Here is a 14,494-nt window from a genome sequence, read left to right as displayed (position 1 = left end):
ACTGAAGTTACTTATTTACATTTAGTTGCAGAGAGGTGTCACAGTTGGATAGGTTCAGGAAGCTCCCTCATGAGATTCGATAGGGGGATCTCAGAGTAACTCTAAAGTTTTTCTCTTATTTGTGCATTAAGTACTTCATACAATCTTGTATGCCACAAAATGACAGTAAGTATGAGGTAGAAGTAGTGGTTTAATCTGTCCTTCAAGGAAACCATTAATTCAAAATTAAGCCATTAAAGAGCTTTTCAAATATCATAGATACAAAGTTCGATTTCACAAAAGAGAGAGAATATGTATGTAGGACATGCAGGATGTTTTTATTGATCAATTAAGTTAAAATAGGCACAGTGGAGAACAAATCTACCAACAAAAACTGTGAATAAGATCATTAATATTTCCTTATAAAGTACTCATATCTCTAATTGCATTACATTGTTCTTACACTGGTGTGTATAAGAAGGATCATTAATGTCATTTAAAAGAGCTGATGAGTTAACTTTTGAAATAAGATTTCTCTTCTATGAAATGATTCATATTTTCAGGCATTGTAGGATTATAAATTCTCAGATTTAGAAAATCGGAATGTAGTTGTTAATTTTGGTTCTGTGTCTCTGAGAAATGCATTCAGCAATCCATACAATATTCCTGCATTCTTGTTCCTTTAACTTTACATAGGCATAAAACACTCCAAAATGAAACTGGTTGTTGAATGCAAGCACATTCAGCTTTACCTGCAGAAAAAGTGAAACAAGTGTTATGATAAAATATCAAAGAAAGTAAATGTGATTTTTATATGGTAGCTTTAATGAACAAGATTTCTTTGTAACTTTGCAACTATGACTATATTTAGAAGTCTCTTGAGTATAAATGTAATTGAAATGTCATCTGTGGATTAATTTTGGCAATAGACTACAGCAACATTACAGGAAAAAAAGGACAGTGGTGAAATAGCTTCTTCACTTACTACTCAGAAGAAATTTCATTAAGTGGTTTATATGAGATGGCTTTTGGCTAGGCTGTCAGGGTTGACAGCTCTATAACTAGTCTTCAAAATCTTCAAAAGAATGTACTAGTAATAATTTTATTTAAAAAGGTAATTCCTTCTATTATTCTATTCAGCCAAATGTTGACAGCCACAGAAAATCCATGTTCTTGAATACAAAGCTTAATGATGCAGTATAGTAGTATCAATAGCCTAGTACCTCATTCTTCTGTTGAATATTATTCCAGATGGATAACTTTCATTTTGGTATTTCAAGGTTAGAAGCTCTTACCTCATATTCAAAAAAGGCATCTTCCAGTGTCTTTTCACCAGTGCCACTCCCTACACCTTCAAACACAGCCTTGTATTCCTGAAAGCATAGACATCCACTGCATGGAAATAAGGTACTTTTGCATTCTGTGCAGCACAGATACATTAATTTATTAACTAATCTACATTAAGTAATCTTGCTGTATAGAAAAACTCATGTATAGATTACAATTCTACATAAATTAAAATTTAAAAGCATATAGTCAGCAAAAGAAAGAAAAATCATATTTGCTCTTGTATTTCTTATCATCATTTCCTACAATTTAAAGTACTTTACTGAAGGCACTAGAAGAGACTTATTGTAGAATGACACGTGACCTTTCACTCCTTTGGACAGAGAGCACTGAACTTTTTGTACAAACAGTATCCATCAGAGCCAGAGCTGTAAATGGAGCCAAAATGCTGAACTCTGATCCTCACATGGCTGCTCATTTTATTTCCAGTAGTCAGCTGGATTTGTTTTACCTGCATTAATATTGTCTCCAAATCCATTAGTCTGATATGTCATGCTGGAATATCCTGTGCAGATATATTTGACTTGATTTCTTATGTGTTGCATTCCTGTGTAATTTGCTTCTCTTTGTCTTTGGTTTGTTTTTCCTATAAAGTAGGAGTGCAGTGTAGTTCCACTACAATGGTTCCCAAATTCTTCTGAATATCCCACCATGGCACAAATAGTATTGCTCTATACCCCCTTGACATGGTGAGTCATGATTCAAACATTCTGTTTATGCACAAGAGCAGATGTATGGTTCCAGCTTTGTGGAAAAAGAATAGACCAGACAGCATTTTGGTTTGTGTACCTACTTGGAGGTAGCTTACATATTATAGGTGGAGTACAACAGTTAATTCATAGATCAAGTGTTGCAGGTTGATTAACCTTTAATAACAGCAGTATTTGCAGCAATATTAACAACTTCATCTACCTCTTTTAATCAATCAGCAATTTAGGGAAAACTTTTCAGTTTTTTCACTAGCAATAAATCAGGTTTGCACAGTGACATGAATTGTTTGGTCAGCTCACTTGAAATGACTTATGTCTATTCTCCAAAATCTAGGAGGCAGCAGATATGAAGTGAAATTCTGTTTGGGGAGGGTTAATGGATTAGGAAGAGTTTTGTTTATTAGGATGCAATTTGGTCTTATTTAAGCATCATTGTAAGAGGAACCTTGTATTGCACTAAGGTAATAATATACTTTATGTCTTCATATCAAAGGCCTTCAATTCCATCGACATCTTTATGAGAACTTTTTTTCTCTCTCAAAAATGCTTCTAACTTACGTGAACACTCTTTACAATTTTACTGACATCAAGAGGTGTTAAGTATTTGTATTCCACCTTTTTGTTTTAATGAATTAGTCTACATACTGCATAGTATTCTGCAACACACTTCACTTGCTCGTAGTCATCTGCATTGGCCAACAGGTGTAAGCCTTCTGGATACAGTTTTCCACAGGTTGGATACAGCTTCTCTCGGTCATCTTTACTCAGCTCAGTGCCGAACGAATTAATGGTGATGATAAAGGCACGTCTGTCTGCCTCAAACTTAATATGCAAAATGAAGAATAAAAAGGTGTTATTCGACATCTCGTTCTAAATTAAGGTGGGGATATGCTGGGGATTTTAGTAAGCCAAACTATGGAAATAGTTAAAATAAAATAGTAAAGCGGACGCAAGAGCACTGGAAAATTCTCAATCCTCCTTTGCAAATATGTGTTAAATTTTAACTGGAAAATCAAACAGAGTTTTGCAACCACATCTTTTATTCTGTGATTTTTGTACTAAAAATATCATCTCTGCTGCTTCCTCATTTCCCTGCTCAGTTACCCAAATGCTGACAACAAAAAAATCTCCTCCACTCTTGCATATAAATGTATGAAATAATACTCTGATAAGTAATAATAGTACAGTATAGAATGAAGAATCGATAGTACTATTCTGGGGTAAATTAAAATGCTTTTGATTGTAAATGTTGAAAGGAAATTCTGAAAAAATATAGTTTCTGAATGCACATATTTAAAATTATAATTTAATAAGGTGGAGTGTACTGTTTACTTGCCAATTTCAAGTGTTTCAAATAACAGCTAATGTTTTATACATAGAATGAGAGTCCATATTTCTTCTGCTGGGTTTAGATCCCTGTAGTATCTGTATTTTCCCTGCAGCACTAGACTGAAAGTCATTCCAGTGTCTAGATCTCAGGATGTTCTTTTGTACAAGGCAAAATTTCACTTGCCATTCTTACAGTACGAATTAAAAAATAAATATTAAATACAAATTATCTTGCTTGGTTCTGTCTGATTTAAATCTTTTCTTCTGTCTTGAGATCTAAATTGACTATGGTTTTATTTCTCTCCTCTATTACTTACTCTCATGTTGTAAGAACAGCAGAGCCCTTGCTAATTGCAGGGATTATGCAGGGAAAGTCTTCCAAGAGAAGCATACACAGTATATGCACATTTTAAGCAGCTTGCAAAATTTCTTATGCTGTGAATATTTGAACTATTTCAAGCAGAAAGATACTCTTTTCTGTTGACTAATAAGACTGCAGTTGTAACACAGATCTACCACTTTAGCCATTAACACATATTCACAGATCTTCTCCTGTGTACTTGAACACACAATGACAGGAACCAGCCACTCTCTGGCACTGCCTTCGGAGTAAGGAAAATGAGTAAACAATAGAGAAGTAAACAGTAGAAAATAAGTGTGCTTGAAGAGATTTCTGGCTAATGAATAACAGGGCCATATTTCACTTGCTTTGTTAATATGAACAGGCATATCAGCCCTAGTGAAACTGCTTTGAAAGGACAAATGCTTTGTTTTTTTAACTTGTTCAAGTCATGTAGGAAAAAACTGTTAGATTTGTAATATTCTTCTGGTAAAAAAGTCTGCTCAGATGCAATTGCAACTAATGCTAGCAGGTTTGGGTCTGGCTTCTGGTAGCTCCCAGTTTGAGAAAATTTGCAGGGTCATTCGCACCCATAGAGACCTCTCAATTCATCAAAATATTGGCACATGAGGTTCTCTGTAGTGAGTAAGTCCATGAGGCGGTTAAAAGGTGACTTGGACCATCTGCAGGTAGATGTGGAGTCAGAGGATGACCATTTCCTAAGTGTTTTCATTTCCATATGGGAGACTGAAGTAGCATGTCTGCTAGTTCAGAGTTACCAGGGGGCCCCAATAACAGGCACTGCACTAGCTGCAGTGCAGTCCTGCAGTTTCTTCCTAGATTCAGGGTTAAACATGCAATGTATGTTGTCCATGGAGGAAGAGAGTTCACCAGTACACTTACTGTGGAAGGTTGGGACTGCGACTGGTGGTCAAAGAGTTGGGTAGCTAAATGCCTTAACCTCATTCTGACAGAGTCAGGTTGGTTGTCTTACATATAAGATTGCACAATGAATAGCAAGGATTCTTTTGAATAATTAAACTTTGGCTTTTTGTGAATCCAGCCATTAGCAATCTGCTCTGTGTGTCTTCAGATTATTAAAATGCTGTAGTAAAGGAAATCTTCCACAGAAAAGTTTATCCTCCTAGCTGATTGACATTAGATAGGGATTTTAAAGAAGCTTATCATAGACTAAATTGTTACCACTGGTATAAAGACAGTTTTACAACATGCTTAAACTAATGTTGGTAAGTAATCTGCTCTCAGCATGAATTTCTAGCTAAAAATGAACTTCCTGAAGAATTTGAATCAACTGCTGGAAACGTCTTTACCTATTCCAGCCAATCTCTTGATTTTTATTTTGCAGAAAAGAATAGTCAAAATGCTGAAATTTTGTTCAATTAAACTTGATTAGAAATATTTTGTTTAGAATATAAACTGAAACATTGTGACCTGGTTGAATAAAAGATGAAATTGCAATTGCTTTTAGGACATTGTTTTGTAAAATGTAATTTAGACTTATTCTTCCTTCAGGGATGAGCTCCCAGGGTTATTATCACTCTCCTAGAATGCAAAGTTGTAGTGTGATGTCATTAGAGCTCAGTGAATTTTGTTCCATTTCCAGGGTATAAATTTTGCTTATGCAGAAAAAAAAGACTTCAGGAAGCAAATGGGTGATCTAGCTCTCAACCCCTGCAAAGAATTGTGATAGACCATGTGGGGAGAAAAAGAAAAAGAAGAAGGAAGCTGAATGCTGAGAACTCAATTTTAGAAATTTCTTCATCTTTTATTACAATACCAGAGAAAAAATATTTTTCACTATGTTGCATGTATGCTTTGGGGAGAAGGATGTTAGGAATTTTGTATGTCATGGAAAAAAAACATTAAATTTTTCTGAGCTGAGACAAAAATATTACATGGAACACTGGACTTTTTTATATGACGGTAGTTCCAAATGTCACTCAACTCTAGCTTCATCCACTAGTTTTAATAGGAGAGTAGATAAACATAATAGTGCCATGAAGCTTGAAGTTTATTGGTCAGCAATTCAGTAATGCCAGATCTTAGCTATCCTAGATTTAATTTTGAGCTGTAGGAGGTGTGACAATAATTGACATTTTTAGTTTTTCTACATAATGCAGAAAAATGTTACAGGCAACAGTCTGAGGTTAGTGAACCATTTGTTCCGTACGCTGTTATAGAAAAATATTAACTGAGACTAGCTCCTCCCTAGCACTGGACTAGCTGCTTCTCTAGTCAAGAAGTAAAAGTCGTCCTAGAATACAGTATTCATTACATCTTAGAAAAACAGGTATATTTAGAGGAGATCAAATGTTTGAAAGAAAATTTTGCAAATGGAGAGAGAAGGAACAGGAAAAGCAAAGTAAGAGAATTATGACAAGTGTGAAGTACTTTCATATACAGGGACTGAATTTTTCTTACCTCAAGAATAGGCCTCATTATTTCTGCAGTAGTACCACCTTGTTTTTCGCAAAATTTATAGAATGCCTCGAGATAAGACTGCATGAAAGAAGAGAAATATTTTAAATGCTTTTTAAGACCTGGACCAGGACAGCACATAGTCATGAACCTCATTTTTAAATACTTCCGTTAACTTTGATGATTCCACCCAGGAGTTTAAATTCAAGTATATGCATAATTACTTAACTCAATTGAAAGTTGAAATACTAAAATGCAAATGTCTCATTATTACAATTTAAGTTCAAATGTTTTCAAAAATTGTAATAGGACAAATATTATAAGTGTTCCTTAAAGAAGGAAGTTTTTGAGCACCATTGAGCTTCCCCTGCATAATAAGCAGGCAGCTGAAAGAAACTGCATTTATAGTGTGTGGAGGAGGGGATTTGGGCATATGCCACAGCTGTTGGGCCAGCACTATGAGGATACACAAACTAATCCCTACTGCTCTATCCTAAACCCTGGATTAGGACTGAACAGCAGACGAAGCTTCTGTAATACTGGTCTGCAGAGCTCTCTGGTCCATTAAGGATTCTGACATTTGCACCCACTTCAAAATACCTGTGCAGGAAGGACAGCAGATATCTCAGAGATGCTGTTCCCTTTGCATCTCCATCCCCCAAATTACTGCCTTATGTTATCCAAATGTATTTGCTACAACTTCATACAATCTTGTTAAAAGAAGCTGTCACTAACTATGCAATTAAGTGAATTTTAAGTAGAGACATCTCAAGGGGGATCTACTGCATGGGATTATGCATTAGATTCTGTATAGTGCTGTCTGATAGTAGAGCTGAAACATAATTGATCGCATTGGCAGCTGAAGCAGAGGAGAAAGGATATATTAATAATTTAGAAATGTTTGGAGAATGATCCCCCTGATACTTAGATGAGCAAGAAGACAAAAAAGATAGATTTAATAAGTGCAAATTTAGGGTCACTTACAGAGGATATATGAATCAAATGTGTATGTTATCAAATGGAAAAAGAGTGTCTAGTTTAATAGCATTGTGAAAGAATTAAAATACATGAAAAAATTAAAGTACTCGGGCATAACTAACGTTGTTTTGAGTGAGAGAAGTAGCAGAATATTTAAGAATAAGAAATTGACTTGGGAATTTATAAATGTCATTTGTAAGACAAACAGAAGAAAATTTTTTTTCCCCCTAGTGCAGCCAGATCACTGTAAGAATACTTCCTGCAGTCTGGGGCATCCACTGTGAAAGAAAGATAACAAAGAATTTGGAGAGAATGTGCTAGGAGCCATTAACGTAATGAATATGTATGGTCTTTAAAGAGACCATCTTAGGAGTAGTGACCTGTGTGTTAAAATTTGTAAAGTACTCTGAAAATTCAGGGGACATGTTATACAGCAGTGTGCTGTAGCAATGCTAAAGAGTATTTTAAAGGGAAAAAAATTATAGAAAATCCTTAAGTAAAAATCATGTTAGCTAGACTCAAAGCAATTAGACATTTTCAAATCATATCTTGCTTATATAAATAAAAATAAATGTTAGCCAAAAGCCTGTCTAGGCTCACTTAGGAACTAACAGTTCTGTGGCATTTGGTGGACAACTGAGTTACTAATAAACAAATGGATCTTGCTATTAGCCTGACATCTAAAGCATTTTCATTAATAAGATATTAAATTAGAATTTGGATGCCGACCTAAAATTTGAAAACTCTCCAAACAGTAGAAATGAAAGGAGCTGTATTTGATTCCTGGATGTGAAATCAACCAGATGACCTCAGACAGCTTGTTTTATCTCACCATACTTCTGTTTCCCCATCCATAAAACAGGGTTAATGTTACTGACCTCCTTTTCTGAGACACTTTGATAAACCCCAAATATTATCCTTATGTTGCAAAAACTTGCCTTGTACAGTTTGTTGCGCATTATTTCAATGTTCATTTCATCCAGGTCGTTTTCAGACAAGCAGTCTTGAAAGAAAGCAGCTGAAAGCAGAGTTTATAATATTAAAGTATAAATCTATATGCTGATAATATGCATCTCCTGTCTATTGCTCACCAGTGTGTGGACAAGGATCTGAGATTTCTGTTGTACAAGAGAGAGTGATATAACAGAGAGAAAGAGAAATTCTCTTGATTTCCCCCTTATCCTCCTACTCCCTCCTTTTTAATGAGAATCTGCATTGAGAGGAATCAATCAGTGCAGCAGCCAGAGTCCACATCTCCAGAGAGAATCACATGGGAAATGCTAATGAAAGCCCTAATCTTCTCTGAAGTATATGGTTTGGGTATTAGGGAGATTTTGTAGTGAGGAACACGAAAAATAATTTTTGTATGAAATCACGCAGGTATGCCAGAATTGTTAAGGAGAATCCTCTTTGCTGTTTTCCCTTTTCTTTGAGTATGTCTGTAGCAGGGGAAGGACAACAGGTTGCAACTGGTGAAGGGCACAAGCTTTGACCTTGACCATCTGTGCTTCTGGATCCTCTGCAGAACTGGCTTTTGAGCAGGGAGCCAGTGGATGTAGTTCATTTGTACAGCTGGACTGCTTAAAAATAGTGTATTCATAACCAACAAAAGTGTGCCAATCTCTCACTGTTCCTGAGTTATGCCAGTGGAGCAGAGCAGTGCTGCATGTCAGAGTGTGGTCTCAAGCAGTGGCAATGGAAGATGGTATTTAGGAAGAACATGTGAGCCTGGCCATATTTTGTGGTCTTCTCCCTTGCTGCTCTTCCAGCATCCAGATTTTGGATGGAGAACATCAGAAGGTGTGGCTCTGAGAATTTCCTTTAGTGTCTCTGTGTAGATCCACTGCCTGTGGATTTGTCCCATCATTTGAAAGACCTGATACTACTTCTTGTTTTTAAAAACTTGTTTAGCAAACAAACCCCAAAAAACCAAACCAAACCAAACCAAAACAGACAAACAAAAAACAATCCAGAAATTTACTACCAGCTGTGTAAAAAAAGTAAATTAGTTTACCTGTTTTAAAACTAGTTTTCTGATGGGATTTGGTCTTCTGAAGGATTTGGTAAGCAGTTCGTAGCTCACTGTAGACAAACCACTACCCTCAGGACTCTCTAAACCTTGTCCATATCTCTCATCAGCTTTGTTTGCTCCAAACTGGAGTCCAGCCTTTCTAGTCTGTCCACACACAGCAGCACTGTTCATTTCAGCTGTCCTGCTCTGTACCTTCTCTGATTTCACTGCACAGGGTGCCAGTGCCCAGGCACTGGCTGGGGGTGCTGCCTCTATGAAGGAAAGCCAGGGCTGCCCCATGCTGGACACGGCCAGTTCCAGCTGGGACCCGTGACAGGGCACAGCCAAACCCCTCAGCCAAACCTAAAGGGGGCCTACCCAAAAGCCAAGTTAGGACTTTGTACAAGGGCAGGTAGTGATAGAAAAAGGGATAGTGGCTTCAAACTGAAAGAGGGAAGGTTTACATTAGATATTAGGATTAAATTCTTTACTGTGAGGTTGGTGAGACACTGGAACAGCTTGCTCAGAGAAGTTGCAGGTGCCCCATTCCTAGGCATGTTCAAGGCCAGGTTGGACAGGGCTTTGAGCAATCTGGTCTAGTGAAAGGTGTCCCTCCCCATGGCACGTGGATTGGAACTAGATGATCTTTAAGTCGCTTCAAACCCAAACCATTCTATGATTCTAGGACTCTAAACTCTCCCTGCTCCTTGTGACACTCATTAGCTCCCTGGAGGGATCACCTGGAGTGGTAACAAGAGGGCAGAAAAGAGGTGCCTGGAGTGAAGGAGTGGCAAAGGCTGGAGCAAAGGTGTTTTCCCTAAGTGTCTAAATGTTTCATGCTTTTCTGTTTGTTTCCTATCGTCTGGATCGGTAATTGATTATATCATATATGTGTTAATCAACAGCAAATCATTTTCCCCAAGCTGAGTCTGTTTTCCCTGCAGCAGTGCTTTCTAAGTAATCTCAATCCACAAGCTCTTTTTTTTTTCTCTTTATCCCCACCATTCCATTGTGCTGGGAGTAGGGGGTGAGATAGTGGCTGAACGAGAGTTTGGTTTCTATCTAGGGCCAACCTACCACATCATCTTGATAAGAAGAACCCAAACCCACTCACAGTACTGAAGATGAGGGCACATAACTGTTTCACATATGTTCAAATCCATCCAGTTTCATCTTTTTCTCAGCACCCATCCCAGCAGTGTCTCACAGCTTAGTTTTTGTTTGTGTTGGCTGCCGCAGCACATTGAACATAGCTTTGTCTTAATTTCATAATGTGACATTCCCAGCCTTCACTCTGTTTTGCTTTTAGAATTTGATTCTTCAAAATAGGACTTTTATTTGTGTTTGAGTCATGCCTAAATCTCAAGAGGGGATCTAGGTTCTACCATAATATCTAATATTTATTAGTATCTGTCTGCTCTATCCTTAGTGAGGATACATTTTCTAATTATAGATGCTCTAAATCAGTGACTATTTTGTGTATAAAATATATACTTTACACTTCTTCAGTAGCATATTTTCTTTGTGTCTGCTACCCAAAGCTGATATAGAAACTGTTAATAAGTGTTGCTAGAATATGTACTGAACATCACTTCAGAAGTGCTTGATCCATACTTCATGTTTTATGTTATCAAAACACTGCATATCCAGTGGGAAACATGCTATTCATAAGAATACAGGATGAGTAGTTTCAAGAAGAAAATAAGAAACAATTTAGTGTTTCTACCTAATGGTGTATCAACCAAAATTGCGTTGAAGAGCTCAGTGGGATTTGAGGCAATGCTGACTGCTTCCATCTGCTCAAAGCTCCCCAGTGGATGGCACTTGGGAACAAGTTCAGCTATGGGTCGCTGATGTAACGTGCCAGTTATTAAAAGAATAACGTTGTCAATCATGTAGCTGTATCTGTATTTGAAAGGAAAAATAAATTTCAATTTAGAATGAATTTTCATTTTAAAAAATACAAACCTAAGCTTTTTGAAAATCAGCAATTAAACTAAAGTATTATTAGTATGCATGTTCACTCTGTATCAGTATCTATTAAAAGTCTACAGAAATTTTTAAATAGCCAGTAGGTAACAACACTAGTTTGAAACCACACAACTGGTTTGGAAAAGAAACATTTTTAAATAACTAAAATATGGACATAATAAGCATAAGAGCTGAGAAGCGTAGATATGCTACAACAAGTGACTATGAGTGGTATCAATAAGTAAATGACCTGAGCTAGCAGCTTCTCACGTTTGGGATTTTGTTATTTCACATAGAGCATCTGGACAGAAAAGTGCATGAGAAATTCAGCATTGGGCTGCAGAGTTCACGCAGATGATCCAGTCTTAGGACTTTGTTCTCACTCAGCTTTAAACATCATCCCATGAGGAAACTAAGAACAGGTTCTCACAGATTTCTTCTTATTGCTAAAAGTTTTCTTTTCAGAAGTTTTGTATCAGTTTCTTACTAGTTTTACCTGTCAAAGAGACTGATAAGGGTTTTGTCAGTGACTTGGAAGTGGGACTTCTATTCTCATGGGATGCTTATAACAAAGATGCCAGTGTTCATCTTGCATTGTTAATTGAGTGCACAGCTAGAGACATGCAGGGATTGATATAATCTCATACAAAAACTGTGAGTGGGGCTTGAAGATCTTGTGACATGTAGTTCAGTAATTTCAAAATTGTGCTAAATATCTTAAACTAGTGTCTCCACTATTAAAAGAACAACAGTGTGCAAAGGTTGTGCATACACACGTACACATTCATGCCAATCAGTGTGAGCAAAGACCTGTCATAATTTTCGTATTTTCACTTTTATTTCCCTGAAGCAAAATGTAAACATTTTATGCAATAGGTCACAGGTATCCTAGGTCAGTCTTTAAGATCCTGATTATACATTAGCCTAAAACTGTTCACCTACACATGACCAAAATAAAAATTAATAATGGTACTTCAATTTGTTGTTATGAAAGTAAGCTGAACACTCTATTGTTCTGGTTAAAATGTTAAAAAGAAAAGGTCAAGGAGAGTAAACAGGTAAATTATCCTGCTGGCATATTGCTAATTCATTTTGTTATACTATTATAAAGCAAATCCCTGTTCTTAAAGCTGTTTAAGCCATTCACTTACAAGTTTTGTCTGTTTATGATGGTATTGAGATCAGAGCTTTCTCTTCATCTGACGTCAAACAGAAATTGAACTTTAAAAAACACTGCTTGGATCTAAGAATCTTGCAATATGAAGCATAAAGTTCTTCTGTTTTGAATGTTCCAATAGCATAAAAAGTATGGCAGGTGTAGGATGTGTTATCTTTCCCCCTTTTAAAAGAAGTCTGGAACTTGCCACGTGCCTAGGAATTAAATCATTGCCCTGTACATCATGAAATTACTAATCTTGCATCAGTCATCTCCCGGACTTCAGTTTTGCAAGTTCACAGACTTAAATTATGTTTGAAAATTATAACCATTTTTCTAATTCTCTGCCACTTCTCCTGCCACTCTGCACATAAAATATCTGCTTTGATTCTTTAAAATATCCAGTTGCAAAGACAACAGCCCTTCATACATATATAGTTTCAAAACTTATATTAACAAATAAAGCATGTAAAAGTTGCAGTAGCAAAGTAATTTTGCTGGTTTTGAGACCTAATAGAAATTCCAATGTGATGCTATGCTGGTTTTGGCAGGGGTAGAATTAATTTTCTTCGCACTGGCTAGTGTGGGGCTATGTTTTGGATTTGTGCTGAACACAGAGTAGATAATATAGAGATGTTTTTGTTAGTTCTGAGTAGTTCTTACACAGAGCCTTTTCTACTTTTCATACTGCCATGCTGGCAAGAAAGTTGGGAGTTCATGAGAAGTTGGGACGAGACACAAGCCAGGACAGGTGACCCAAACTGACCAAAGGGATATTACATACCATATGACATCATGCTCAGTGGGGGAAAGAAAGAGGAAGGAAGTTTGGAGTGATGGCATTTGTCTTCTCAAGTAACCATTGTGCATTACAGAGATGGCTGAACATGTACCTGCCAATGGGTAGCAGTGAATTCATTCCTTGTTTGGCTTTGCTTGTGTGTGTGGCATTTTTTTCCCTATTAAACTGTCTTTATCTCAACTCGTGAGTTTTCTAGCTTTTACCCTGCTGACTCTCTCCACAATCCTGCTGGTGAGGGAGTGAGTGAACAGCTGTGTGGGGCTTGGCATCTGCGTGGGGTTAAACCACAACAAATGCATTTACACTATTTTAACTTGTAACTGGATTTTTTTTTGTTTTGGTTCTGGTTTTTTTATGTATGGTAAACTATGTGGTAATATTACTTACGTGATAAAATTGAGAAAAGTGGCAAGTGGTTCAAAAGCATGGTTTCTAAAGTAATGAAATTCTGTAAGTAGTTTTGCTTTCAGTTTATCATCAATGGTGGAAATAGTGAGAGGGCCAGTTTCATTAGCCAAGAAGTTGCCATAGTCTGTAGTCTGTAGATGTAACTTCAGATCTGGAATTAGATGCAGGGAAGATCATGAGATTAAACTCTCATTACATTTTCTACAAACCAAATAAAAGAAAATCAAATGTTAATTTCTAACATATTTTCATATTAAGTGTCTGATCATTATCTATCAAAAAGGGGTTTTGCATAGATTTAATATAGTTTAAATGCAAAATTAATGCACATTTATACTGCCTTCTACCAGTAAGACTTACTGCATGCTACAGGAAAGAACAAATAATTTATGCCTTTGTCAGAAATGTCACCAGCAGTTTTCATTTTCAGCCATACCACACAGAGTATTGCTACTACTTTTTCTAGTCCCTTCCCCATCAGGTTTGGTCAGTGTTTTGATTTCATTGATTTGCACCATTGTAATGCATCAGTTGTTTGGTCTTCTGCACTCCTATGGACTGTTATGCATCATCAGGAATCATCCTTTAACTTTGTTAAGATCTTGAATTTTTGTATGAAACATTTAAATTTCAGGTAAGATTATAATCTATCATCAGGCTGCCTGAAGAAGAGGAGAGAACATGTCTTGCCTGTCTCGCATTCATCTGCAATGAAGCTCTTGAAAGGGCAGGGTTACAATCTCAGCATTTCTGGTTTGGCTTTGTCTGATTTATGGGTGCAATTAGAAGATCCAAAGAAGCTGTTCCAGAAACTTGGATTATTATGACATACACTGTCTAAGCTCTTAACCATGGTGACTGAGGAAAATGAGTTGTTTAGACCACAAACTTAAAAGAGGCTGTCATGATATCAGTGAATTCATTTGACAAATTTTCTCTGCTAGCCATTTTTACCATGAGGCAAAAGTAAGAATTTGAGTAAGTTCTTAGTGTTCAAAACACATTAACATTTCTTTTTAGAAAA

The 14,494-nt window shown here is 36.6% G+C and overlaps 1 protein-coding gene across 1 annotated transcript; it reads right to left on the bottom strand.

Moving 5' to 3' along the window:
• Nucleotides 1-406: 406 nt before the first annotated feature.
• LOC103801862 (V-type proton ATPase subunit d 2) lies at nt 407-13,988 on the bottom strand. Its single transcript, XM_009074299.1, has 8 exons — nt 13,907-13,988; nt 13,450-13,621; nt 10,860-11,038; nt 8,061-8,140; nt 6,148-6,225; nt 2,682-2,858; nt 1,275-1,352; nt 407-731 (listed from the first exon to the last, which is right to left on the bottom strand). Exons 1-8 carry the CDS (start codon nt 13,986-13,988, stop codon nt 570-572), a joined length of 1,008 nt encoding a protein of 335 aa, XP_009072547.1. The 3' UTR covers nt 407-569.
• Nucleotides 13,989-14,494: the final 506 nt, after the last annotated feature.

Source organism: Acanthisitta chloris, unplaced genomic scaffold, assembly GCF_000695815.1.
Source record: "Acanthisitta chloris isolate BGI_N310 unplaced genomic scaffold, ASM69581v1 scaffold4765, whole genome shotgun sequence".
NCBI lineage: Eukaryota > Metazoa > Chordata > Aves > Passeriformes > Acanthisittidae > Acanthisitta > Acanthisitta chloris.
This window is presented reverse-complemented; position numbering and strand designations above follow the sequence as displayed.

Bases quoted from the DNA above. Each gene is read 5' to 3' on its own strand.
- LOC103801862 (XM_009074299.1), bottom strand. From the start codon at position 13,988: ATGGTGCAAATCAATGAAATCAAAACACTGACCAAACCTGATGGGGAA. The intron at 13,622-13,906 runs GTATGGCTGAAA...ATCTAATTCCAG, and splicing joins TAGTAGCAATACTCTGTGTG to ATCTGAAGTTACATCTACAG. The intron at 2,859-6,147 runs GTAAGAAAAATT...TTGCATATTAAG, and splicing joins TAATGAGGCCTATTCTTGAG to TTTGAGGCAGACAGACGTGC.